Raw genomic sequence first — 25,742 nt, 5'->3', positions numbered from 1 at the left:
CTGGCCTCAACGCCGTTTTTCTCAGACACAGACAAGCTTTATTTTCCTTTTTTTTTTACTATTATTACTATTATTACTATTATTAATAATATCACTATTATTACTATTATGATTACCTTTTGGGTGCAACTAAGCAGAAACATTTTCACTTCGGGACGGAGGCAGCGGCGGGCGATCTGATAGCCTGTAATGTTATGCTTTTTTTTCTAATCGTTTTTTTTTGGTTGTTATTATTATTATTTTTTTTTTTGCCTGGCAGAATTTATATTACAGTTTTAAGACGGAGATGGGCTTTACTGTTGGTTTGTTGAGTTGCTGTGAGGATATGGGCACGTGCTGTGACGTTTGTTGTTGCTTTGCGTGCAACACAAGTCGCCAGTGGAGTGCTGCTGAAGGCATACCCAACAACTGTGGCTGCTGCTGCTGTCTGGGGTCATGCTTCTTCCCCATGATTACCACGTGCCTTCTTCGTCAGAAATTGTCGTCGATGTACTTTCTGCAGGAGAATTTGCTTCTTACCCTACTGATTGGTTGGTTTTGCTCCGCGTGCTCGGCGTGCCAGACACATCGCGAGCTCACGTTGCGTGGCGCCAACCCCGGCGGCTGCTGTTGCCAACCAAGCAATGTTCCCATGCGTTAGATCCATTGCGTCACTGCGGTGGTTGAATGCGCTTAGTCTTGGATTAATGTACTTTTCTTATTAGAGGATTTTTTTTTTTTTTTTTTTGAACTGGAGGGGGTGAGGAGGGAAATGACTGAGAGAGCCGGTGCTTTTTAAATATTAAGGTGGCATCGAATGCTATTATTATTATTATTTTTTTTATATTATTATTATAAGCCTTTCGAAAAGGACGTCCGTTGTTGTGTTTGTAAGAAGGATGATGACGCCTCTTTGTGGACTCCCTTGTTTTCTCATCGATTATATAATGCTTCTTTTCAATGATACCGGGCGCTGGAATGCGGCGACTGCGGTTTCTTTTTCCATCTTGTCCGCTTCCTGCTGCTTTTCACGCGGAGGAGCCGGGTGGTTGTGGGACGCCAAAGAATGCCGCGCCATGACTTCACAATGAGCCCAGTTATTATAGAACGCCATTGGAGTGAGTGTCTTTACTGGCGTGTGTGTGGTAGATGAATATTCTCCGAGCTATGGAGGGTGTTGGGTGCGGTGAAGCAAACCGGCATTTCCCATTGCTGCTTTTCTCTTTTGCGTGAAGAGTAATGCAGGCGACATCCAAAAGTATTTCTTTTTTTTTTTTTTTTTCGTTATTATTATTAATATTATTATTTTCTGTCATCGAGACAAGGGATTGCTTCATTAGGAAGAATGAAATAGCAATGCGCCATTGATTGGCTCACCGTCCCAATGAATTTAATTTTATTTTATTTTTCGATGAAGACATTTCTCCTGCAGCGTTTTTTTGCTGCTGAAGGAACCTTTTTTTTTCCTGGTGGTTGATTTTGCGTGATCTTAGTCGACGATGGCACACCTCTGTCATCTTCTCTCTTTCTTCTTGGTATTGTTTGCTGTGACAGTCTAGTAAGGCTTTTCTTTTAAAGCAGAAGAATGGGCTTTACTGTTGGTTTGTTGAGTTGCTGTGAGGATATGGGCACGTGCTGTGACGTTTGTTGTTGCTTTGCATGCAACACAAGTCGCCAGTGGAGTGCTGCTGAAGGCATACCCAACAACTGTGGCTGCTGCTGCTGTCTGGGGTCATGCTTCTTCCCCATGATTACCACGTGCCTTCTTCGTCAGAAATTGTCGTCGATGTACTTTCTGCAGGAGAATTTGCTTCTTACCCTACTGATTGGTTGGTTTTGCTCCGCGTGCTCGGCGTGCCAGACACATCGCGAGCTCACGTTGCGTGGCGCCAACCCCGGCGGCTGCTGTTGCCAGCCAAGATTCTCATCATTTTCTTTGGTGATCTCTTTTTTTTTGCTTTTGCTGTTGTTATGCGTCTTGTGAGGACGTATGCTGCTCATTTCCCGCTTGTGGATCGGCTGTTTTTTTTTTCTTTTTTATTTTCATCGTACTATTGACAAGTCCCTGAAGGAGAATTAGCAATATATAAAGGAAAAAGGGGATCGTCACTAAACACTTCTGGAGGTGTGCAGGTGTGTGTTGTATCTGGCTTGACAGGTGCACACACACACACACACACACACACGCAGTTGGAATAATTGGGCGGTGATAAATGAATATAACGCGTATAGGCTTATAAAGGGCAAAATTAAAAGGAAAAAGAAAAGCAGATGGTACTGGCACTTTGTCATCGCTTTCCACGTGACGGGGTGGTGCAGGTTGGTCTATTTTTTTTGCTAGCCTCGTGTATTTTGCAGGCCATTCTGATTGGAAGCCACAACAAAGAAAAAGACAGTGGTAGTATCGTCCCACTCGATGGAAGAATTGGGGCGGGCCAAGTTGTGTACATTGGCGCTCTTCCTGCGGTGTACTTGGGGGATGGAAATGCGATTTGTTTGTGGTCAGCAGATTCCAATTTGATTTCTGTGGGATGTGCACGTTTCGTGGAGGCGTTTCACGCGGTTATTGGACTTTTTTTATCTTGTTTCATTGTGAGTGTGCTGTCGCTGCTGTTTGCCGTGTTTTTGATTGTTCCAATAAGCAGGACAACCACCTTCATGTTGGCAGGCATGTTGTTGGCCTTGTTTCTTCCCATAACTTTACACACTGCAGCCATTGGGGTGTTTTTCCATCAATGCGAACGTTACGCAAAGGAAATTGCGAGCCGAGTTGTGTTTTTAGGTGCAAAGGTGGAATTTCGTCGTGGATACATGGCAAATGTGGCGATTGGCTCGGAGGCGTGTTTGGCTGCGGGATTTTTAATTCTTTTTTTTCGTTTTCTTTTGGCTGTTATCTACCGACAGTCGGTCAAAAAGCGGGATATTGTACGGCGCGACATTGGGAAGTTTATGCGGCGCCACTTAGTGAACGATGATTGGGAACGGCAAAAGGCGGTCCTGCAATCGCATGCACGCAGTGTACAGCTGGAGATAGTTAGATGCGAGGGCGATACGGAGGCAACCCAGGAGAAGGGCGGCGTGAGTGACACAAATAAGGGTTTATTAGGACAAGATGGGGATAGCGAGTTCACCTTTAGGCCCTCACCCGCCCACTCCAGCGTTATGATTGAGGTTGTGAAGGGAACAGGGGTTTCTTTGATGTCTAGCGAGCCATATCACCCCACAACAAATGAACAGTGAAAAGAAGTTTTGGATGTTGTTTGATAGATATGGTGTGTGCCTGAGAAGGGATAAAAGGCGTTTTGTGAATATTATTCCCGTATATATGCTCAGCTTTTTTTTTTTTTTTTTGTTTGAGTGAAATGCAACGAAAAATAGATAAGTTACTGGGGGGGAATATTTTTTTTTTTTTTTTTTTTTTTTTTCGACTGCTGTGATGCATCGAAGCTTTGCAGATCCTTGGAGAGACCGTGTTCCCTGTTTGTTTTTTGGCCACCTTTTTTTTTTTTTCCGTTGTTGTTTTTCCTGCTGTCATTACTTTGCCCAATAGGAGGAAGAAAGCAGAGAAGCAAGTGTGCGGGGGACTGATATCCGCAGGAGGAGCGGGGGGTGGGTGGGCAACGAAAAGAAGGACAGAGCGGCAGTCAGACTAGGGGAATACGGCTTTATCTCCACTCTGTCTGGCCACGGAGCAAATGTCACGGGAGGACTTTTCATGTGCCATTTGCTACGATTTGGCCTCTGAACCGGTTGTGACGCGCTGTGGCCACCTGTTCTGCTGGAACTGCCTGGATCACTGGCTGGGAAGACAAAACGCGGTGCCGGAATGCCCAGTGTGTCGTGGCCGTGTAGACAGACACTTGCAGGGGGACATCATTCCGCTCTACGGTAAAGGCAGGCAGACACACGCAGCGAACGCCTCCTCGTCAGTCAAGTCGCCGCCATCGCCGCAAGCGCAGCGGCAACAACGCCAAGAACAACCGCCCCGTCCACGCCCGGCTGCAGATAGAGCAGCGCCGGTGCAGCGCCCCGGGGCAAATTATGTCAATAATCCACTTTCATTAGGAATCGGTAGCTCTTTTTTTATTTATGGAGGCAACATGAGCCTGACTCTTCTGCTGGTGGCTTTGTGGGCCACGTATCATTTTGCCCCCTGGCGCCAGTTGTTTGAACGTGTGTGGGGCCGTAATGGCAGCCAGAGGAGAGCGAGGCAGACTGAGCAGGAGGAGAACAATTCTGATTTACAAGGTCGTCGGGTGCTCTTGCCAGATGCAATAGTTAGAAGAGTGCTTTTATCCGTTGTAGTCGTGTATATAGTTCATTATCTTTTTTCGGCTTGAATGCGTGTGCATCTGAGTGTCACTGGGGGGCTTACAACTGGGGGAGGGTTAAATGAGATGAAACCGAAAAGGGAGAAAAAAAACATAATAATAAAGTTATACGGATGTGGCTGGATTGGTGGTAAAGGAAAGAGAAGGAGGAGGAATGAATGCGTGGCAGGAATGGATAAGGGAAACGGCTGTGAAGGAAACAAATTGAGGAAGGAAGGAAGGAATGAGTCTAGTAAAAATAAATAAATGAAGAGTAAAACGCCATAGAGAGAAACTTAACACCAGAACCCGTTTATTCACCGTGTGCGTGTGCGTCGGATGAATGTTTTGCTCGATCGATGCCTCTGGACTCATCGCCTTGAGTTTTTTTGCGTATTCTTGTATTCACGTATATATATATATATATATATATATATATATATATATATATGAGATACATTTTGTCGTTTGTAGGCACTTGTAAAAGGAATGCGTGGCAAGATGGTCCTGAGAGGAGAGCAGCGAGCGCATTTTTTCTGCCCTCAATACGTTTTACTATTGTTATTATTATCCTTTACCGATTTTTTCCTTCAATGATACCGGGTGCTGGAATGCGGCGAGTGCGGTTTCTTTTTTCCATCTTGTCCGCTCCCTGCTGCTTTTCACACGGAGGAGCCGGGCGGTTGTGGAACGCCAAAGAATGCCGCGCCATGACTTCACAATGAGCCCAGTTATTATAGAACGCCATTGGAGTGAATGTCTTTACTGGCGTGTGAGTGGTAGATGAATATTCTCCGAGCTATGGAGGGTGTTGGGCGCGGTGAAGCAAACCGGCATTTCCCATTGCTGCTTTTCTCTTTTGCGTGAATAGTAATGCAGGCGACATCCAGAATTATTTCTTTCTTTTTTTTTTTTTTTTTTTTTTTGAATTGGATGTGGGCACAAACTAAATTATTGTTTACGTTCATTACCCGCTGTGCCTGTGCGTGTGGTTGAATTTGTTGGTAGCGGTTTTTTTTTTTTTTTTGGTATGTATTTTTGCGCTTTTTGTATTTCTTTTTGTTAGTGTGTCGTGTTGTGTTGTGTGTTTATTCGAGGCGAATGTGTGCTTTCTTCCTCCATGTATGTATGCACGCTGATGTGTACCTCACCGTCTGCGAGTTTCCGCGGTGGAGTCTGGACTTCCCTCTCTTGCATACCCGCGTGTGTTGATTGGCACTTGTTGAATTGTGCGCGTGGGCCGTTGGCGGGGGGATGAGCGGTGATTGTGGCACGACAATGAAAGTAATTGGGGGGGGGGGGTGCTTTTTCTTTCCACGGTTGCTTCCTTTGTCTCTTTTTTTTTTGGATGCATCGCGCCATCTCATTCCTTTGCGCTGCTCGCTCTGTGTGTGTGCGTGTGTTTAACTATGCCTTTTTTTCTTCTGTCTGTGGGCTTTGCTCCCTTTTTTTTTTCTGGATACGCACTCACAACCAAAACGCATACACACAAAAAAAAAATAATAATAATATTCTAGGAGCCAACTTGAGGTCTCGACGACGCATACACAGTCATCATGGCAAAGCGTACCGTTAAGATGGGTGTCATGGGACGCTATGGCGCCCGCTATGGTGCCAACCCCCGTAAGCGTGCCAAGAAGCTTGAGGTGTCGCAGCACGCGAGACATTTTTGTTCGTTCTGCGGTAAATTTGCCTTCCGCCGTAAGGCTGTAGGCATTTGGCGCTGCGACGGCTGCAGCAAGACGATGGCGGGTGGTGCGTACACGTTGAGCACACCGAACAACAGCACTGTCCGCTCGACGGTTCGTCGTCTTCGTGAACTCAAGTAGGGAGCACGGCGCGATGCAGTCCGTTTGATTTTGTGTTGTGTGTGAGTCCCTTTCTTCTACTTGGGGCAGCATGTCGGAGAAGTGCTTCAGTGTGGGCTTTTTTTTTCTCGTTGTTGTTTTTTTGTTCTTTTTTTAGCGAAGATGCAGTGGAAGCTGTGTGCTGGGGCGTGGGGTCACACTTATGCTTCTCTGCCGCGGGACCCTTAACCCGCATGTTCATTGAGGTGATGTTGTTGACTACGATGAACGTTTCCTCTTCTTCTTATTATTATTATTATTATTATTTTCCAACACGTGTGTACAATACCCATGAGTGAAAAGGGGAGGGAGCGGAGTTAGGGGAGCAAAAAGAAAGGCCAAAGTTTTTTTTTTGTGTGTTTGTGTGTGTCCGTAATGGAGTTTATTCTTGATGCATTCGACTCCTCAGCCTCAACACTCAAGGCCTACTACGAACAGCTGCAGCAGCTGGGAGAGGAAGGCGAGGATTGTGACGTCAAGATCGATGCCCTCCGTGCGCTGCATGATTGTTTCGTGTCGCATACGGAGAAGATGAGCTTCGAGTTGGATGTCCTCCAGACCGACGAGGAGCGAGAGGCTGATGGCATTGAAGAGGAGGTGGCCGAACTGGAGGCGGAGCTTCTGATGCTTACACAAATTGCACAGGGCTGTGATGCCGGCGGCTACCGTTTACCTTTCCCAGCTTGTGACTCATTTCAAGTATACGGGGCCTTTGCAACAAAACTTTGTGACTTTGTGGCGAAGCTGACGGTCCTGCGCGACGCCATGCAGGGGTTTCTCTCGCACCCGCATCCGTTGGAGACAGAGAGTTTATTCCACATCACATGGTGCGGCGTCACGAGCGAGAAGGCATGGGCAGAGAAGGAGAATGAGCTTCACGCGGCTTGGGACGTGTTGGAAGCGAAGGCTGGGGCCGTCGCCGTGACGTCGCCGGGCTCGTCGATAGAAGCTGCGCGGGGTCTCCTTGACGAGGTGATGGCTTTGGGAGGGCGCGCCGTTGACCGCGTGGCGGATTTACGGCAGCTTTGGGAAAGACGAGAAAAGGTGGTGAAACAACTTGACGGCCAGCAGCGTCGTCTTGTCGTCTGGTGCCGCCAGCAGCAAGTCAACCTTGATGCCCTGAGCGACCCGGACCACATCCAAGAGTTCTGCGCGTCGCTGTTGGAGCACTACAAAGTCATGTCGAGTAATTACCGCGTTTTATTAGAGTCGGCGGAGCCGTTTTTGGACTGCGAGGCCGTGCAGGAAAAGTTGCTGGAGGCAAGCGAGACTTGGGTGCATCTGCAGGTTAAGGCCCTTGAACGGCTGCGGCATACGCTTTTTGAGGTGCATGCAGACACCATATTGGAGGAACGTGTGGAGGAGCACGTCAGTTTTGGTTTGCAAGTGGGCCCTTTTCTTGAGGAGCTGAAAAATTCACTTGTGGCCACACGCAATACGAATTCAGTTCTGCATGACCGTTCTGAACAACTCACGGAGGAATGTCAGTTGCTACAAGAAATAATGCCAAAACACGATGAGCTCTGCAAATGTCTTCTTCAGTTTGCGAATCGCATGCGAATAATGCGGGAGGCGTATGCGTGTTACCGGGCCGCAGCACTTTCCCGTGTGACTTACTTGGCTTCTTCGTCGGATATTTTGACGGAGGCGGCGCGCCGCAAAGAAGATTTTGAGAGTTGCGTCGAGGAAATTCAAGCGTGGGTGGATCATAAGGCGAAGGATGATTCCTGGCGCGATGTCCGGGAGAAGGTGCGTGGCATCAAGGCACTGCTGGAACGAGAGCAACAATTCTTGGATCAGGATCGAAAAGAGACAGAAAGCGAAGAGGGGGCGAAAAAAAGAGAGCAAACAAACGTTTTGTGATCGTGAATGCGAATTGTTACATTCAGCGAGTTTTATACGCAGCATTTAATTTTGTATTTTTGACTATGCCTTTTTTGTTGTGTTGGTTTTGGCCTACATATAAATGGGGAGAAAGAGTTGTTTACATTACATGGATGTGCATTCTACTGCTGCGCATCATCGTCCGCCTCCTATTTCCTTTTTTTTTTTTCTTTTATTGTGTGTGTGAGTGTGTGTCTGTGGCGCTCAATAGGATGTCCGCTGAGGCGCCAGCGTTACCACCCAACACCACTAACGGGGATGGGTCACAGCGCGCCCACATGGAGGATGACGTTGTGCCAGCTCAACGTGTGCGATTGGAGGGAGAGGAGGAATTTTCCATTCGGCTTTGGGCGGCACGTGTTCAGTACATGGAGATGGCGAGGATGAATGGAAATTTGGAGGGACACCACACACCACATGGTCCTGTACTCCCACCTGGTTGGTATATTAACATTAACGATCCTGTTTTACTCACGTATGACCCATACTTTAGGTCCCATGCGGCCAAGGCCGACGCGGCATCTGCGCCACTCTTTAGCGCGAAAGAAGGCCGGTATTACGCGGAAAGTGCCCTGCCGCTATGCCGAGTGGAGGCCCACTCGCTCAAGTCTTGCCCTCCTGCGGGAGACTGCCTGACGGATTTGAACAGAGAGGCTTTAGGGAACGTTTCTCCATGCCGCACCGGCAATGTTGTGGCAAGGCGCCGCATTAAGGCTGGGGAAGTCATCGCCATGGACGTGTCGGAGCTCTGTGTTGTGGAGGACACGCTTGTGTGGCGTTTCTTTCCCCGCTCCTCTGCCTCCTGCAGGAAGAAAAAGGGTGGGAGAAGTGGTAAGGAAGAAAAAGGCCCCATAAAGAGGAATGGCGTCAGATGCACCCCTGAAACGTTTTCACCTGAGATCGTGGCCGCCGCACGTCAGATTGTACTTCACGCACACGCGATACGAAACGGCGTGTCAACGCTTGTGGAGACCGGCTTTGCCCAGCTGCTTGCATCCCTGTTGCTGTGGTGTGGCGACATTGATCTGCTTCCGAGAGAGGAAGAAGTAAAAACTGCTTTCAAGAGTCTGGAGACGTGTGGTAACTTTTACATTGGTCCCGTGACCTCAAGCGCGGCACTGCGCCAATCGCAACGTGTGGAGGCGTTTATTGAACGGTGGTGTGCCGTGCCAGTAGAATCCGATCCCCATTTCACTGCCCTGCGTGGTGCTGCCATGCTCCTGCTGCAGTGCATTCCTCCGGCATTGCTGTCGTGTGCCCAGAAAGATCCAACTGAGGCAGGAGGTTGTCTTTCACTGCAAAATGGCAACGCATTTGTGGTACCACATTACGGATTTATTCGGAGAATGCGATTACATAGCCCGGACCGTCTTGCGCAGTTGCTGCTGGGCTTTTCCCGTGAAGCGGTTCCGATTCATGTCCCCGATCTCCCCGCACGTAGTGGTTTTTTCCCTTTTCTTCGTCGTGTTCCACATGAGTGTCGACCAAACAGTTTTGTCATGTTTTTGGACTCGCCTGCATCGCACTGCTACGGTGAAGCAGGGTTCTTTGATTATAACACGACCGGTAGACATCTCGACGGGGAAACGAGGGCCGAAGCACCCGTATCATGGGGGTTTCCCTGTTCGGATCGAGTCTTTCTTCCATCTGTGGCAGTTCTTGTGGCATGTCGTGATATTAATTGCGGAGAACATATTTCTCGTGGTCTGTTTCAGTCGGTCTTTATGACGCAGCCGCAACGATCGAAGATTGTGCGGCAACTCTTTGGAGTGCCGTGTAGTTGCCGTTGGTGTGTTGAAGAGCCCGATGTAGCGCGTGCCTTCCGTTGCCCGCAATGTCCCCGTAATTGTGGTGTCATTTGTCCCGTTGGGGATGGCAGCCGCCTCAAAGAGTGGGTTTGCCTTCAGTGTGGGTATCGTCCTGACGTGAATGAGGTTCACCGCTGCCTTGACGAGGAGCAGGAGCTGGCAAGAGTTAAGGCGGATAAGATGAGTGGATTGGTGCGTCTATTGCAGGCGGATACAGTACACTACAGTCATGCTATCGTTTTTCACAAGATAGATGGATGGTGTCAAAAGGCGTGGCAGGGCCAGGATGCATCCATGTGTCTAGAGTATCTGGATGTCATGCAGAAAAGTGTTCATCGTGTGCTGGATCCGTGTGACCCGCAGGTGGCACAGGTGCATGAATTTACCGCTCAAGTCAATCATACGGTGGGTTCTGCACATACTGCACGTTACGAGTACTTTCTCGCACTGCAGATTCGTCTGCGTGCTGGGATGCGCTACGCACACTGGACACGTAAGACATGGTTCATGGCAGCTGAAAAGTCTCTGGCGGAATTTTTGGATAGCGTCTGAAGCAAGGCTACGCAGACGTAACCATACACGCGCAAAAAAAACAAAAACAAAAAAGACAAGAATGAAAGGAAAAGAGAGGAGCTGTTTGAGTTTGGTGGGCGTTTATCTCTGAGTATCTCTTTTTGTGTGTTTTAGCACTATTTTTATTCCCTGTCATTATTATTATTATTATTATTATTATTATTATTTGTAGATATGCCACCAAAGGCGGTTCGTGCTGGCATGCGGAAGGCGGATAAGGTGCCGCCCCCATGTGATCCAATAGCCGAGCTCAGCAGCCTGGAGTCGATCCACGAGGCGCTAAAAAAGGCACAGGAGCTTCGGAATTACTTTCAAGTGGAGCGCGACAAGGTGAACGAGTTTTGGTCAGTCTCGAAGAAGGAGCTGGAAAACTGCCGGCACGCCATTCTCAACGCCGATGCGGAACTGGAGGAGATGGAGCGTGCGCACCAGGTGGAAATGAAGGTTTACAAGCAGAAGGTGCGGCACTTGCTCTATGAGCACAAGATGAAGGTGAAGCACTGCAAGGAGGAGAGTGACCGCCTGCTGCGGGAGGCGGAGGAGCGGCATCAGAAGCGTATGAATGAGATCCAATCCCAGCTGACGCAGCACGACCGGCACTTTGAGGCGGCAATGGAGAGTCATGAGATGCGGATTGAGGATCAGCGCGATTCACAAAATTACATGCTGACTGTCACAAAGAAGCAGAAGCACGAGAAGGATCTGGCACGCCAGACGGCACTTTATGAGGCAAAACTCAAGACCCTGCGGGACGAATTGGAGCTGCGACGTCGGGCGGAGATTCACGAAATAGAGGAACGCAAAAATGAACACATCAACGCTCTCATCAAACAACACGAGGCGAAGTTTCAGGAGATGAAGGAGTACTACAACCACATAACAACCAACAACCTGGAGATTATCCAGTCCCTTAAGGAGGAGATTGCTCAGATGAAGAAGAACGACGAGCATAACGAGACGCTCATGTACGATATTGATTGCGAGAATCAGAACTTAGTTGCCCCACTGGAGGAGGCGCAGAGAGAGGTTGCAGAGCTGCAACAGAAGCGAAAGCAATACGAGCAGGACAAGCGGAGTCTTGGCACCACCCGGGCAAAGCTTCGCTCGCTGCGGGAGGAAATTTGGCGTTTGCGCAAGGAGCACAAGGACCTTGAGGAGCGCTACGCCGAAGTCCACAGGGAGAGGGAGGAACTCAAGGCGAAGTTTGAATCTGCTCTTCGGCAGGCGATGGAGGTGGTGGAGGAGCGCAATGAGGTGCTGCAGCAGAAATTGGTCGAGTCCCATGCCCTTGTTGAGGAGCGGGACGCACAGCTTGACGGGGTGTTGCAGGCGATGAATCTTGAACCCACTGCCCTTGAGCTAATTGCGTCCGAGGTGGACTCCACTTTGAAACAGAAGAATCAGATGATCCGAGATCTTCACTTTGAACTGAAGAAGGGGGAGAAGTTGGTTAACACGACACTTGTGGAGTTAGAGCGGCGCTGCCAGGCGGTGAATATCCCGCCGCTTTCCCGGGAACAATTTCTGACGGCGAGAGTTGTCTGAGCGAATGCTTCCACGTCTGTGTCTGTGCTTCTTTTGTACGCCGGAGGGCATCAAGAGGAAGAGAGGGGAAGAGGTGCTGCAAAAGGAGCGGACGAATGAGATGTACAGTTTGCCCTTCTCAGTTGGTGACGGAGGAGATTCTGCAGAAAAAAAAAAGGAAGATGAAAAATAATAATAAATAAAAGAAGCCAGAAGCGGGGCTGTTGCTTTTCCTGCCAAATGATGAATGTTTTTTATTGTATTATTGCTCTTTTTCACACACACACACACTCTCTCTCTTTCTTTCAATATCTTTTTATGTGTTTGTATTTGTGTACATTCTTCTGGCTGCTGTGAACCACTATCACTTTGGTCCGTAATTAACGAAAGAATGGGAAGAGAAGTGAAGAAACGGAACCGAGAAAAAATAAAATCAAATAGACAGAAAATTATAAAAAAGGCAAAAGAATAATTTGGGAGGGGGATGAGTAAGCAGCCACACTTGGGTATACTATGCGTGGATGTTAGCGAACTGCTGAGGGTAAGTGCGCGCCGGAAGGTGACGCGGCGTGATAACATGCTGCTCTACAAAGGCTCATACCTCATCACGGACCCTGTGCCCTGGACGCCGCGGTCGACCTCCACACGTAGCCAGTCCAACTCTCCGGCCCATGGGAGCTCCGTCAGTAGCTCAAGGACAAGGAAGAGCAGAAAATATCGGTGCAGTCACCGCAGTAGGGCGAGAAGGAGCGGCAGCAAGAATAGGAAAGAAAAAGACCACCTTAACGACGATTTTTTGGAGGAGGGAGTACCAATTAAAACTGACGCCGCTCCCGCTCAGGGCCGAAGGGGTGAAATCAGCGTTGCTGGTAGCTGCAGTAGTGGGGTGAATGTTAGGAGACGGAAGTTGCCCGTGAAAAGACTGGCTGGTGGTGCTCATGGTGCCATCTCCCCCGTGTCCGCGTGGGTCGACGGTCGGCAGCTATCGCCATTGTCGGGTGACCCTAATGACAGCGTCTCGGGGTCTTCTTCCACAATGCCTCCGGCTTTGCTGCTGGAGGAACAGCGGCTGAGGCAACAAGATCCCCGGGAGAGGGCAGAGACGCCATCACCACGGCCGCCCTCATCACAAAAAGAAGAGGAGAAGCAACATCGGTTTCCTGATGTTTCGTCAACGCTGTCGGAGTTTGCCAGAGAGAAGCTGAACTTTCTTATGAAATCCCCTCCGGGGCGCACTTTTGACAATGCACCGGCACCCCGCAAACTGTCGCTGAGCGTCGAAATGATCAGCGATCGCAACTACCAGGACAAGAGTGGAGCCGTAGAAGATGGCTCGGAACATGTTTCTCTGGCAATGGTGGGCACATTGGGCGCCGCAGCTGTCGCTCCTACTCCCGATCCATGGGGAGCACCACCTCCGCCGCGCGCAAAATCAAACATGCGTCAGCTGAAAAATTTTACAGAATCAGGTGCTCATTCTTGTTTAATGCGTGACGCTCGCGGAGTGGAACGAGTGATGATTTTGGGTGCCGTACCAATGCTGCCGAGGCCCGTTGCGAATTTGCCTTTTGCAGCACGTGGACGGGCGCCAGGGGTGGCATTGCCGCCTGTATTTAGACGGGCTGCGCGTGTCGTGGCAACTCCCACGAAGAGGCCGAAACGTTTCTGAATGCAAATGATTCAGTGAAAAGATTTTGATGTATAAAGTTTTGCCAAAACAAAGAAAAGAAACGAAAAAAAAAAAAAAAATGGCGATGTGCAGCAGCAGGCAGGCAAATTTGAGAACACTTTTTTGTTTTGTTCATTTTTTTTTTTTTTCTTTGCCCCGATGTTTCATTTGTTTGTGGTTCTTTTTGCTGTCACATTGGATGTCCTCTGTACTTTTTACTTTTGTTAAATATGTGTATGTTCCCTTTTCCCCATATAATTCTGCCTCTAGAAAATAGAGCACACGAGCAAGGGGGTTACCACGCAACGTGTCAATTCTAAAAAAAAAAAAAAAAGAAAAACTTACAAGAGGAGGAGAGCAAAAGAAGGACGCGGCATTAGACTTTACTTTTAATTTTTATTTTTTCCATCCCGTGATTCCTCTATACACACACACACACACTCTCTCTCTCTCGCTCTCTCTCTCTTGCCTGCGTGGCAGACCAATCCGGCATTCCCGCCCCGGCCCACACAAAACGGTTGGCTGAGGCCTTTTCCTCCTTTTCCTCCCTTTCCTCTACGAACAGGTAGAGTTGAAGTGCGAGAAGGGGAAAAGGAAAAAATGGATCTTTTTTCAGCCACTAATCGATCGGCAAGATCACAGCAATCCAATTCCACGGCGAACGGTCATCACTCTTCTGTGTCGAGTGCTGCGAGCCGTTCTGCAGCGCCCGCTCAATCGCGACGGAGTGGAAGAGAACTGCTAGAGACAACGTCAGAAGAAGATAAAAGCCTTTTTGTGCGTTGTGTGGAGCAGGTGCAGCGACAGCTTAAGCCAAATATTAATTCACCCAGCACGCTTCACACACTGGCATCATACTACACGCGGGAGGAGCCATATGTGGAAGGGCGGCCGTTTTGTGTCTCGCTCAGCTACGCGACATTTCTATTTCATATGCAAATGGCACGTGTGAGCGAGAGTGATGTGCAGTTGTACGCTCACTTAATTAATGCGATTCTTGCTCAAATATCCGATGATGCTCGCATGACTCATCCCTTTGTGCTTCGCGTTTTGCGAGACGCCGTGTTTGGTCTTCCTTCCCCAACATGTGTGGGTGGGGCTCACTGCGTCGCGCTTGTGCCGCCGCTGCAGTACCGTGCATTTGCCTGCCTTGCTACCTCGCTTGTTGACCTCCGCATCGTTCCCGTGGACATTCTCTATCAGTGGCAAGACAAATTGGAGGCACTGTGTGACGCCCAGTCTCCTCTGGTGGCGAACCGGGCTCTAACGCTTATTGTGCACACCATCGGAACCATTCGGATGGATGAGCAGATTGCCGCATTGCAGTATGTCTTGAAGACAAGACCCCGCAAGATGAATGTGGACTTTTTGTTGGCCTGTTATGAAAGGCTGAAGCGGGCGGTCCCGGAACCCGTCAGAGGACCCATGTATGGACGGGCCATTTCTATTCATTGTAGCGAGTTGTTTCTTCGATTCCGCTCACCCATCCGTCGGGAGTACGTGGAACGGTTTCTTTACCCGAGTTTAAGCGGAGCCGACATGCAATCGTTAGTACAAATTCCCGCAACCCGCCAGCATCTTTGTGGGGAGTTACTTCGGCAATGCACACCAGGGATGAGTCCCTCAAATCCGTATTACCTTTGCTTGTGTGCTGTCATGCAGTGGGCATTTGAGGACGAGATCGACGGAGCCATGGAGATGGTGGAGCTTATTAATTGCCAAATGCCACATGCTGCATATTTTGCAGCAACATTGGCAGTGGATACACGCATGTCTGTGGCCATGTTTGCCAAAATAATTATTGCTCTTGTACGTGGTGCAGGTCTTGCCATGACGGGACGAGAGGTCTCTGACGATGTCGCTACAGCTCTTCGGAATCGTACAAACGTGTACAGTGTGTTGTTTCTACTACGTGAAGTGGTGCGGAACTGCTCCATCACGGCGTCACGACGAGCAACCGATATGCACAAGGCGCTCTCCATCGCGGTGCCGGAAAAAACGGTGGAGGCACTTGGAAAACTTGCCATGGAGGCGTTTAATGATTGCAATGAGGCTACTGTCGACCCACAGTTGATTTGCGCGGAGCTGGCGATGGTGTTGCATCAGCTGCATATTGATGAGGCAATGGATGCTGCAGTGGCGCACCTACGCGATGTGACGGCATTATGCATTTTTTGCGGTTTGGGCCGCGGTGCCTCAACGCTGTGCGAAGTAAACGGTACGATGCACATGACAGGGCATGCCTCTGTGGGTCGTGTTCTGACGACACTCGCCGAATGTGCCGGGATACCATCGGTTGAGGGGAAACTCATTCAACTGCTGCGTGACCCGGCAACGCAGATGGACAGCGCCGTTCATTTTTTGTTGTTTCACATACTCTCGCACGCCGGGCAACACCGCCACACACTTTTCCAGGCTGTGGAACCGTACATCCGCAGCACGCTCACGACGTTGTTGAGCGCCGATCGGGCGTCAAGCGCCGGTTTGGTACCGAGTCAACAGAAGGCGAACGTTCTTATGTTGCACGTGAAAATCGTCATTCTTCTTGCGAATTCTATTGAGCCGTCGTATGTGGAGAGCATTCTTCGTGTGTTTTGTGAGGTCAGGCTGCGAAACAATCACGATGCGTTGGCGCTGTGGTATATGGCCAACCTTCTTCTCCGCCAGGGAAAAGGGAATGTGGAGCTGCTTCCAACCGATCCAGCAGAGAATAACTACAGTGTCAACTACCCCAGCTGCGCCCCAATGTGCAACACCACCGCCGACAATGCGCAACTGCTACTGAAAATCATAGATCGATCGCACAGCTTCAGTGACGAAATGCGAAAGCTGGTGGGGTGTTGCGTATGCAAACTCATTCAGGATTTCAATGTTCAGTCCCCGAACATTATTGGAGCATTATTATCTCCTTTTGGTTTTGTCCCTGTGGGACTACAACCTCTCAGTGAGTACGCGCTGCCTGTTGGGGCCAGCAGCACCTTTTGGACGTTCTTTGTACACCAGATGAAGACGTCTGCCCCAGCACGTGTTGCCTTCATGACAGCTCTTGCGAAGTCGATATCACAGCGCTTTCGTATTGCGGCACCAGCCGATGCCGTGTGTATTGATGGAACCGAGGCGACAGGACATCTTTTTGCGGTGATGATGTACGAGGCGATGAAACGTAACCCGCCACTGACTCGTGTTGTGCTACATATGATTTCGCAGTGGGTTAAACAACAAAATCATCCTCCGGGTCGGTTCGCGTGTCTTTTATACATTTGTACGCAGTTATTGACTGTTGTGGTGCAACGCGGCACTGGGCTTGATGCGATTGAACTGGCAGCTGAGACGAGACAAGACATGCATCAGTTTGCAGATGCCGTGACAAAAACAACCACGATTGTTCGCGGGCAGCTGCCACGTCTTGCCCGACTGGGGCCATTGGTTCGCCAGGAAAATATTTGGTTTTATCAAGTGCTTCACCGTCTGCACCACAAGACAAGGCGCCTTGTGGAGGAGACAACCGGTGAGAAGTGTGATGAGGGCTCGTCCGTATTTGATGAAGGTTTCAACACGACAATGAACAAAACGGCGGAGCTCACAGGCGGTGCGTCTGTTGGGACGAACGTCCAAGAAGCTTATCTTCTGGACTCCCTTCACCAGCCGGATGACAATACCGTGTTTGAGGATTACATGGAAGGCGATGATACGATGTCTCCTGCTCAACCCTCTTTGGCGCAGCGAGAAAAACAGGCGGTCTATGACCCATTGCTACAAGAGGAGCAAAGAAAACGGCAGAAGGAGGAGTCGACGGCATCGGCTCCGGTTTTACGTGCACACAAGAGTTCTTTGTCATCAAAGAGGGACCAAAGTACCATGACTTCATCTGCAGGCAGTGTTGGATCTGTGCGAGAGAGACACCCACGTCGGGAGGTCTCCTTTGTTTCCGTTGACGATGCGGAAGACGCAACTAAAAACATGAATGAGGATCCCGAAGGTGCGCTACCTCTTCCCATCGCACATTCAACGCAAAGCGCTGTGGGAAACAACACGGCGGCGAAAGACCATGCATATCATTCTTTGGTGTCGCGGGGGGTACAAACCAGCTATCAGGAGTCTCGAGGTGTTTCCTCGAGCGTCGTTGACAATTCCTCTGGACGGGAAAACGAGAGTGCATCCACCATGAATGCCGGAGTCACGCAGAACGAAATGCGTCGATACCGTCAGCAAGAGCCGAGTTTTATTGACACCAAAAACAACAATGATGACGCCAACAACTCTTGGCGTGAGCCCGACCTCGAGGCTGAGAACGAAGGAGACGAGGAACCCATCGATAACTTAGCCCTACCGATACTGCAAGCTTCGACTCCTCATGTGGATGGTGTTGCCATCCCTTCCGGCCTTGTTCTTGAGTATTTGGCCACGCATCAGGGGGCTAAATCTGTACTTCATGAATTGCAGCAATTTGAAAAGGAATTGCAAGCCACACGTGCACAGGCTGCAGAGGTTGTGAGTTACGGTGCAAATAACTACGATGAACCTCACCAGGGCCGCGTCTTCACAGCCACGGCTTCACCGCACACGACTATTCTCCCTGTCACAATGGAGCGAAGACCAAACAACTATAGCGTTCCACATGCAACGCGCGCACCAGCTCCAAGCAAAACCGTCATGGCACGCCTTACCATGATCCAGGCTTCCGAGAGGCAGGGACAGCACGAGGTGCAGGCCAGTATTCAAGACGAAAATGAAGCATCCGTTGTCAAGAAGAGACGTGTGGAAGACGAACGAAGGGGAGCGGAATTGTCTCGGAATGATGCGAAAAAGGCGATGTTGCAGACTCCAGCGGCGAAAATGGGCACTGGGGCCCAATTCTTTCTTCACCAAAGCGTTTCTTCCGTCATGAAGGATTTGGGTGGCATGCGGAGGCAGGTAGAGGCCATGAATTCTGTAATGACACCCAATCAGGGCGGTACAATCGGTGTGCCACTCAATCAAGTAACTCCTTATGGCCAGATGGTGCTTCCAGAATGTTTTGTGGAGCAAAACAACGACACCGCCGTGCGGGAGATTCGCCAAGTGATGGGAACGCACAACCCCAACGACAGCCGTCTGTCCACTGGCGGGCGGCGAAAGATTCGTGGCACTGGAGGCTCAATCATCGGTGAACTAGAGAACAGTGCGGCATGGTGGGACGAGAAGAGTTCGGCTCCCATGCCGCAGTTTGCCACCGATCCACAGTACTCCATGGAGCTTTTCTAGATTACAGTTTTTTTATTTTACTTTTTAGATGCACATGAGGGTGTGGAGAGCTATCTCTAGTCTCCCTTAATTAGACTTTTATTATTATTAATATTATTATTTTTCTGTGGGGGGAGGGGCGATCTTCTCACTCTGGGGGAAGAAGAATAGAAGCACGGCTTTCACCTTCATATGTGTATACACAAGACTTTGCGTGAGGTTCCTGCCTATTTGCTTTTTTATCCTTGGTGCGCCTTGACGCTTCCCCGAGGGCGGTTTATTTTTGCTTTTTTTCCCGCTCGAGTAAACGAAGGGAGTTGATGCTTAGCGGGTGATGAGGGGTCTTTATTTATTTATTTTTTTTCTCCTTTCTGCTTTGTGGCCTTACTCGAGATGAACAACTACACCAAATAAACAGGCAGCAATACGGTTGAAGAATGCATGACAGCAATTGTCGTAGCGTGAGGAAGGAGGGAGGGATAGTGAGAACGGCTTCGCTGTTCCTTTTTCTTTTTGCCCTTCCTGTGACGATGGTGGCGGCCCGGGAGTCCGTTGGTGCCATGGACACTTCCTCCATTGTGTGCACCTGCCGCTGCTGTTATCAGGGCGGCTGCAGCCCCATGCCAAACATCACATGGGTCGTGTCCACGTGTGACCGATGTAGTACTGCGGTCTGCAACGAGTACATTCGAAGCAAAGAGGTGCGCATTGAGACGGCCCGTCTTTTTGAGGGCATCGAGAGCGATGAGCCTCTGCCAAGCATTGAGGAACAACTGAATGAGTGTAAGGTAATCTCCGTCCTGGAGGCAGCAACATGTTCCGGTCGGAACTGCAAGCGCACAACGACGATTAAGGCCGAGTGCTACAACAGGGACGCACCGCTCATCAAGTACTCCATCATTTCTTTTGTAAGCGTCACGGCTCTGGCTATTGTGTTTGGACTCATCAAGAATCACATCCCCGCTTTACATGGCCTCAACGAAAAGTATTTCAACTATTGAGTTTTCATTTGGAATCGGGGAATCGTGATTATTTCGCCAACCTCTTTTCTTCTCTTTCCTCAATATATATATATATGTACATGTATATATGCACAATTACATAATTCTTCCTTATTTTGCCGCCATCGCTTTCCTCTGGATTGAAAACTAAATATCAATGGATTGTTGACGGTTGTTGTTGTGGTAGTAGTAGCGGAGGAACACATGTATTCTTTTACTATTGGTAAAGTCTGTTCATTTTTCTGTTGGCCGCATCTTATTTTTTTTTTTTTTTAATTCTCACCTTCTTCTTTAATTACATTTTTGTAAGTCTTTTTTTTTTTTTTTTTCGTGTGTGTGCGTGTGGGGCGTACAAGAGGAGGGGTGAGCGAAGGGAAAGAAAAAGGAAAGGGCATCCAAGAAGGAGAGACGAGGGGTGGCAACAGAGAGGGGTCTGAAGCAGGTGGAGTCCAAAAGGCGGAAAAACAATACAAGGAAGGTGGTGATTCATTTATTTCTTTATCGAGTAGCAGCAATAGCAGCAGCGAAGTGCCTCACCAACCATGCAGCGATACCTGATGAACACGTCCTACCTCCAGGACCAACTGAAGGAGCTCCACGCGCTGCATAACAAGACCGTGACGGAGTACGGCGAGTTGGTGGAGAACCTCTTCAAGGAGTGCTCGATCCTCTGCGACGTGATCCCGAACTATAAGATTTCCGCCACGCTCGAGGATGAGGATGGCGCTCAGGGGGGTCGCAAGCAGAAGGAGGTGTATCTTGTGCAGAAGCTGGAGCATGAAGTGCTGGCACAATATGAACACTTCCTGCAGCTTCTTCGTAAATTACAACGGAAGACGCATCCGGAGCAACAGGCACTTGGGAGTCGTCTTTGTGCTCAGTTGGTCAATAGGGCGGCAGACTTCAACCACGCCGATAGACTGCTATCACTGGCAATACACTTTGCAAATGCGAAGTCCACACGGGTTGCGCAGCCAGCACTGAAGGCCCTTGCAGAACTTCTCGATGGACAGATGGTGTCGGATGCCACAGAGTCCATTGTGTCCTCCATGCTAGACATTGTGCGCAAGCAGAGTTATGCGATGAATCCGAAGCTGCTCTATCTTCTTCTTCATATTCGTGTGGCGCTGGTGGACATGCATCGCCGTGACCTGACGGAGGAAAAGGCCAAGAACAAGCGACTCAAGAAGGAAGATAGGGAGTTGGCTCGGCAAATGCAGAAAAGTAAAGCCCGTCGGGATCGGGCCGAGGTTGCCGTTAAGCAAAGCCGAATTCTACACCGTGTTTTTGTCATTTATTTGCGTGTTATCGAGGCTTCCAAGTCTTGTTCACCGCGGCATCAAACACGAATTCTTGCCCCGACATTGGAGGGGCTGGTGAAGTTTGCTCCACTTATCAATGTGGAGCTCTACCAGCAGCTTTTGACAGCCCTGAAGGACCTTGTCAATGACGAGACAACATCCATGACAACAAAGTTGCATGCTCTTGTTGCGGTTGCCACGCTGGCGCAGAGGGACGCCACTGCGACTGCCGGCGAGTGGCGGGTGGACCTCAGTTACTTCCATGAAGTACTCTTTCGTTGTCTTCCTGAGGCGCTTGGCATCCCACGGAGTGACACGGAACAAAAGTTCGGTGCAGCAGAAGAGGCTTCAGATGGGGATGAGACGGCATCACAAGGCTCCACTTCATCCGCCGGTTCCCTCTCCTCTCAGGCATTTTCGATTGTCGATTCCATGGCGCAAGCAAATATTTTGCAGCCCAACGTCTCAAAAGAGTGGACGTTCCGTGTGGGCCTGGTGCTACGTGCTGTGGACTTGCTGGTGCTCTCACAGAAGCATCTACCCATCCCCCGTGTGGCTGCCTTTGTTCGCCGTATCATGCAAGCCATCCCATTGTGCCCGCCACACATTGGACTTTCTTTGCTCACATTAGTTCACCGCCTCATCTTGCGCTATCCTGCTGTCGGTGGAATTATCATTGGCGGCAGCGACAATGTCATTGTGGGACGCGGCGCGTACAATCCAGCGGCAACACAAACTGCTTCCTCGAATGCCGAGAGTAGTTTTACGTGGGAAATCAGTCTCTTGACGAGGAGTTTTCATCCCACAATGCGACGTGTCGCGGATGCCTTTTGCCGTCACTTCCACAAACTGTCCAAGGCGACGCAGGGGCAGCCGCCAGTGGTGACAAAACAGTTGGACGCACTTGGACCGTATGAAGTGCTGGAGTCTTACGACCCGTCGACGGGGGAGTTGCGACCGCCCCCACCACCGCCGGAGTCGGTGCGGCGAAGGAGCGGCGCCACAAAGCGAGACCGTAACGGCACGCCGCTGTAACACGCGCGAGAAAGTGAGGACGGAAAAGGGTGAGAAACAAAAAGAAGGAGAGGTGTTGCGTGCACACAAAGAAATGCGGTGCGTGTGGACTCATGTATGCTCCATGACTCGTAAGTACATTTAAATTATGCGGTTAAAGAAAGAGACGGAGAGTGGATTCGAAGGGAATGGAAGGAAATATGAAAAAAATATATATCGAATTCCTCAGAGACTATTTCTCTTGTTTCTTTTTAATGCAGAGAGATTTGACCCGCGAAGGGGTGTTTAAAAGCAACGGCTCCATTGCTGTGCGGGAAAAGATAAAATAAATAATAAAAAAAAAACAGCCTGGAAGAGGGCATGTGCTTTCCTTTTTAAAAAAAAATTTTTTTTGTGTGTGCGTGTGTATTTGTGTGCCTCTTTTTTTCTCTTCGCACTTCAAAAGATCTGTAGTTAAGTTGAACAGAGATACTTCATTATATTTGACACAGTACGTTAGTATATATACATATACATATACATACATCCACCTTAGGAAGAAAGGGAGTGGAAAAAGTGATTTCGTGGGGTTCTTTAACGTTGGGAAAGTAGTGAACCTCCTTTTTTTTTTTTTAATATATATATATATATTTTGGGATTTTATTATTTATAATTTTCCCGGAACGAAATTGAGGGGAATGCAGGCACAGGATACGTTGTTGCGGCTCAAACCGTACGAGTATGCCCACGTATTGAATAAAAACAACAACGTGACAGAACTTATTGTTGGCCCCCAGGCGCGTGTCATCGCCTCCGATGAACGGCTTCCCAAGCCTGTGACACCGTTTCATGTTGTGCCGCGTGGGAGTTATTGTATAGTAGAGAACCCCCACGTTCGGGGCAGCGATGGGGTGACACCTGTGCGTGACAGAGACGGGCAGGTCAAGGTGCGTCTTGGTGAGCGGGAGGTACGTCTCGGCAGCACGGCCTTTCCGCTCTATCCCGAAGAGAAACTTGTGGTTGTGTCTCCGATGAAATTTCTCCGCCAGGACGAGGGTCTTGTAGTGCAGGCATTATGCAACTACACTTCCAGTGATGGTGTGAAGCGCATGGCAGGTGAACGCTTTCTCTTCACTGGCCCCGGCACGTATTGCCCGCGTGTGGAGGAAGAGGCTAGAGAAATTTGTCGCGCCGTGCTCATCATGCCGGGTCACGCAATACGGCTTTCTGCGTTGGAAACGTTTACAGACAGGGACGGTAAATTGCGGAAAAAGAACGAACAATATCTTCGTACAAAACCCGGCTCATATCTTTGCTCCGTCTCGGAAAAGTTTTTGGGAAATGTGTCTCCTATAGTGTTGCATCCTGGTGAAGGACGGCATGTGGAGGTGCTGCAGCGTTTTTTGGATGAGAGAGAACACGGGAAGGGGGTGGAGCGTATTGCAGGGGAAAAGTACCTTATCACATACGAAGATTCTCCCTCGTTTCTGTTGCATCCGTATGAAAGAATTGTGAAGGTTGTAAATAAATTTCATGTGAGCAAAAAGCAGTACGCGGTTGTGATTGACGAGAATAAATCATATCGTCGCTTCATAACGGATGCCTCGTTTTACTTGCAGCTGGGTGAGTCTCTTGAGGGTGATGCCATTCATGACAGTTACATTCTTCACGAAGGACAGGCTCTTTTATTGAAGGCATTGGGGGACTTTCAAGACACAGACGTCGATCCACCGGTCAGGCGGCGGGCTGGGGATGTTTGGCTTTTGCAGGGCCCACGAGAATATATTCCAAACGCCCTTACGGAAGTATGCAAGGATAAAGATAATAAAGAGGTGCGAGAACGCATCATACTCACCAATGGGAAGGGGATCTATGTACGGGATAACGCTACGGGGGAAGTGAGGGCAGTGAATGGCCCAGATGCGTACATGTTGGCTGCCTCTGAGGAACTATGGGAGAAGCACTTACCACCGGATGTGGAGAAGTGTCTTGAACAACAGAAATATTTGTCTATGGAGACGAGCGTTGGGAGTCCCTCTTGTCCACCCTCACCTTGCAAAGAGCTTCGGGGGAAGACACACTGGACTGTAATGTACAAAGTTCCACCTAGAAGTGTGACACAGGTCTACAATTACAGAACATTAGAGACTCGGACGATTTTTGGGCCGGAGCGTGTTTTGTTGGAGCCCGATGAGGAGTTTACTGTCATCACACTCTCGGGGGATTTGTGGCATTTTGATAATCCAGGTAACTGCCTCCCGAAGGAATCAAATTACATCAAATCACTGCATTTGTTTCTTGGACCTTCCAATATGACGGATATTGTGCATGTGGAGACACGGGATCATGCCCAACTTGCCTTGCAGCTGTGTTATGCCTGGTACTTTGATGTTACCCCCGGCGATGAATTGGCTGCAGGGAAATGCTTCAGCGTGGGCGACTTTGTCGCGGATACCTGTTCCTTTATCGCAGGACGCATCCGCGCAGCAGTGGCATCATTGCCGTTTCAACAATTTCATAAAAACAGCGCCAAGATATTACAGGAAGCCGTGTTTGGGGTGGATCCGGTAAGTGGAGGTACAAAGACGGAACTCCGTTTCGAGGCGAATAACTTTGTTGTCACATCTGTGGACACGCAGCGGATGGAGGTTCTTGACTCACGTACCCGTGAAGGCCTTCAGAAGTCCGTTAAAATTGCCATTGAAATCTCCACTCAGGCGCAGGAGTCCAATGCGCAACAAATTGCACTGGCACGTGAGCAACACTCCCGAGGGTTGCTTGAACGGCAAAAGATGCAGGACCAGGTTGAAAATGAAATACAGCGAAGAGTGTTACTGGAAGCCGAGACGCGCAGTCTTGCCATGCAAAGTTCTGGTCGTGTACGGTCCATTGCGGATGCCACCGCAAAGGCAGCAAGTGTGGAGCAAGAGGCGACACTAGAAGCCGCACGTATTCGCGCAAAGAAGGATGAAATTACAAATAATATCTTGGCAGAGGTGGAGCGTATGAAACGGGAATTACAACATGAATACGAGGCCCAGCGAGTTGCATTGGCTCATAAGTTGGAAGCGGAACTCGCTGACATTGAAAACAAAAAATTCTCGGCAGTGATGGATGCCATTGGCCCTGAAACTGTGATGGAGATTTCCAAGGCCGGGCCCGAACTCCAGGCGAAATTGTTGGAGAATTTGGGGTTGGAGGGGTATCTTGTCATGGACGGCAGCACGCCGATAAACCTCTTTCGAACTGCCGCAGAAATGACTGCACAATCTTCTGCTTAAAGAGAAGCTGAAGAAAAGAACATGGGTGGAGGGAAGTTGCCACCTTTTTTTGTTTTTTTTGTCCTTTTAAAATGTGTTATTTTTCTTTACGGTCCCTTTCCACCACTTTTTTTTTTTTTTAATTTTTTTTCTTTTATTTTATTTTTTGTGTGCGTTCTTTTCGTTTTCCGAATCCCTCCACAGAAGTGGCGTGTTCTACTGACCATCCTGCGAGCGCGCAGGCCTCTCCAGCATGAGGTGGGGATTTATTGTCGTTATTTTTTTTCCTCCCGCTTTTTATTTTTTATTTTTATTTTTTTGCTCCCCGTGTCGGCTGAGGAGTGGGCGGCGAAGGTGAGAGAGAGAGTGC

General features: G+C 49.3%; 13 protein-coding genes across 13 annotated transcripts, besides 30 other annotated features; all 13 read left to right on the top strand.

Moving 5' to 3' along the window:
• Positions 1-170: part of a sequence feature (haploid, Esmeraldo-like haplotype) that runs on past the window's edge.
• Positions 56-115: a microsatellite.
• Positions 171-4,865: a sequence feature (areas merged during assembly that could not be assigned to a particular haplotype. This can correspond to areas where the two haplotypes were merged or to regions with more than two copies in the genome that were merged during assembly.).
• Positions 228-250: a sequence feature (AT_rich).
• Positions 287-640, top strand: Tc00.1047053507641.250 (uncharacterized protein; the record flags this gene model as incomplete). The annotated part of the gene is made up of 1 exon (XM_814410.1): positions 287-640. One exon carries the CDS (start codon positions 287-289, stop codon positions 638-640), a length of 354 nt encoding a protein of 117 aa, XP_819503.1.
• Positions 801-835: a microsatellite.
• Positions 1,245-1,288: a sequence feature (AT_rich).
• Positions 1,367-1,388: a sequence feature (AT_rich).
• Tc00.1047053507641.240 (uncharacterized protein) lies at positions 1,565-1,963 on the top strand (the record flags this gene model as incomplete). Its single annotated transcript, XM_814408.1, has 1 exon — positions 1,565-1,963. One exon carries the CDS (start codon positions 1,565-1,567, stop codon positions 1,961-1,963), a length of 399 nt encoding a protein of 132 aa, XP_819501.1.
• Positions 2,141-2,168: a microsatellite.
• On the top strand, positions 2,251-3,219 carry Tc00.1047053507641.239 (hypothetical protein, conserved; the record flags this gene model as incomplete). Its single annotated transcript, XM_814427.1, has 1 exon — positions 2,251-3,219. One exon carries the CDS (start codon positions 2,251-2,253, stop codon positions 3,217-3,219), a length of 969 nt encoding a protein of 322 aa, XP_819520.1.
• Positions 3,379-3,404: a microsatellite.
• On the top strand, positions 3,675-4,319 carry Tc00.1047053507641.236 (hypothetical protein, conserved; the record flags this gene model as incomplete). The annotated part of the gene is made up of 1 exon (XM_814425.1): positions 3,675-4,319. One exon carries the CDS (start codon positions 3,675-3,677, stop codon positions 4,317-4,319), a length of 645 nt encoding a protein of 214 aa, XP_819518.1.
• Positions 4,700-4,740: a microsatellite.
• Positions 4,866-4,874: a sequence feature (areas merged during assembly that could not be assigned to a particular haplotype. This can correspond to areas where the two haplotypes were merged or to regions with more than two copies in the genome that were merged during assembly.).
• Positions 4,875-24,933: a sequence feature (areas merged during assembly that could not be assigned to a particular haplotype. This can correspond to areas where the two haplotypes were merged or to regions with more than two copies in the genome that were merged during assembly.).
• Positions 5,185-5,215: a microsatellite.
• Positions 5,300-5,353: a sequence feature (A-rich).
• Positions 5,780-5,802: a sequence feature (AT_rich).
• Positions 5,846-6,118, top strand: Tc00.1047053507641.233 (ribosomal proteins L37, putative; the record flags this gene model as incomplete). Its single annotated transcript, XM_814423.1, has 1 exon — positions 5,846-6,118. One exon carries the CDS (start codon positions 5,846-5,848, stop codon positions 6,116-6,118), a length of 273 nt encoding a protein of 90 aa, XP_819516.1.
• Positions 6,381-6,403: a microsatellite.
• On the top strand, positions 6,512-7,999 carry Tc00.1047053507641.230 (hypothetical protein, conserved; the record flags this gene model as incomplete). Its single annotated transcript, XM_814406.1, has 1 exon — positions 6,512-7,999. One exon carries the CDS (start codon positions 6,512-6,514, stop codon positions 7,997-7,999), a length of 1,488 nt encoding a protein of 495 aa, XP_819499.1.
• On the top strand, positions 8,065-10,380 carry Tc00.1047053507641.220 (uncharacterized protein; the record flags this gene model as incomplete). The annotated part of the gene is made up of 1 exon (XM_814404.1): positions 8,065-10,380. One exon carries the CDS (start codon positions 8,065-8,067, stop codon positions 10,378-10,380), a length of 2,316 nt encoding a protein of 771 aa, XP_819497.1.
• Positions 10,536-10,568: a microsatellite.
• Tc00.1047053507641.210 (T-lymphocyte triggering factor, putative) lies at positions 10,576-11,946 on the top strand (the record flags this gene model as incomplete). Its single annotated transcript, XM_814435.1, has 1 exon — positions 10,576-11,946. The coding sequence occupies one exon, from the start codon at positions 10,576-10,578 to the stop codon at positions 11,944-11,946; it is 1,371 nt and encodes a 456-aa protein (XP_819528.1).
• Positions 12,410-13,594, top strand: Tc00.1047053507641.200 (hypothetical protein, conserved; the record flags this gene model as incomplete). Its single annotated transcript, XM_814434.1, has 1 exon — positions 12,410-13,594. The coding sequence occupies one exon, from the start codon at positions 12,410-12,412 to the stop codon at positions 13,592-13,594; it is 1,185 nt and encodes a 394-aa protein (XP_819527.1).
• Positions 13,640-13,674: a microsatellite.
• Positions 14,035-14,060: a microsatellite.
• On the top strand, positions 14,195-18,838 carry Tc00.1047053507641.190 (hypothetical protein, conserved; the record flags this gene model as incomplete). Its single annotated transcript, XM_814433.1, has 1 exon — positions 14,195-18,838. The coding sequence occupies one exon, from the start codon at positions 14,195-14,197 to the stop codon at positions 18,836-18,838; it is 4,644 nt and encodes a 1,547-aa protein (XP_819526.1).
• Positions 18,915-18,942: a sequence feature (AT_rich).
• Positions 19,255-19,818, top strand: Tc00.1047053507641.180 (endochitinase, putative; the record flags this gene model as incomplete). Its single annotated transcript, XM_814432.1, has 1 exon — positions 19,255-19,818. The coding sequence occupies one exon, from the start codon at positions 19,255-19,257 to the stop codon at positions 19,816-19,818; it is 564 nt and encodes a 187-aa protein (XP_819525.1).
• Positions 19,881-19,908: a microsatellite.
• Positions 20,073-20,147: a sequence feature (A-rich).
• Positions 20,361-22,154, top strand: Tc00.1047053507641.170 (hypothetical protein, conserved; the record flags this gene model as incomplete). The annotated part of the gene is made up of 1 exon (XM_814431.1): positions 20,361-22,154. The coding sequence occupies one exon, from the start codon at positions 20,361-20,363 to the stop codon at positions 22,152-22,154; it is 1,794 nt and encodes a 597-aa protein (XP_819524.1).
• Positions 22,454-22,477: a sequence feature (AT_rich).
• Positions 22,505-22,526: a sequence feature (AT_rich).
• Positions 22,633-22,656: a microsatellite.
• Positions 22,734-22,789: a sequence feature (AT_rich).
• On the top strand, positions 22,811-25,393 carry Tc00.1047053507641.160 (hypothetical protein, conserved; the record flags this gene model as incomplete). Its single annotated transcript, XM_814430.1, has 1 exon — positions 22,811-25,393. One exon carries the CDS (start codon positions 22,811-22,813, stop codon positions 25,391-25,393), a length of 2,583 nt encoding a protein of 860 aa, XP_819523.1.
• Positions 24,934-25,402: a sequence feature (areas merged during assembly that could not be assigned to a particular haplotype. This can correspond to areas where the two haplotypes were merged or to regions with more than two copies in the genome that were merged during assembly.).
• Positions 25,403-25,742: part of a sequence feature (areas merged during assembly that could not be assigned to a particular haplotype. This can correspond to areas where the two haplotypes were merged or to regions with more than two copies in the genome that were merged during assembly.) that runs on past the window's edge.
• Positions 25,500-25,540: a microsatellite.
• Positions 25,667-25,692: a sequence feature (AT_rich).

The sequence above is a fragment of the Trypanosoma cruzi genome, genomic scaffold, assembly GCF_000209065.1.
Source record: "Trypanosoma cruzi strain CL Brener 1047053516289 genomic scaffold, whole genome shotgun sequence".
Classification (NCBI taxonomy): domain Eukaryota; phylum Euglenozoa; class Kinetoplastea; order Trypanosomatida; family Trypanosomatidae; genus Trypanosoma; species Trypanosoma cruzi.
Note: the sequence above shows the minus strand (reverse complement) of the source record. Positions and strands in the feature narration are given on the sequence as shown.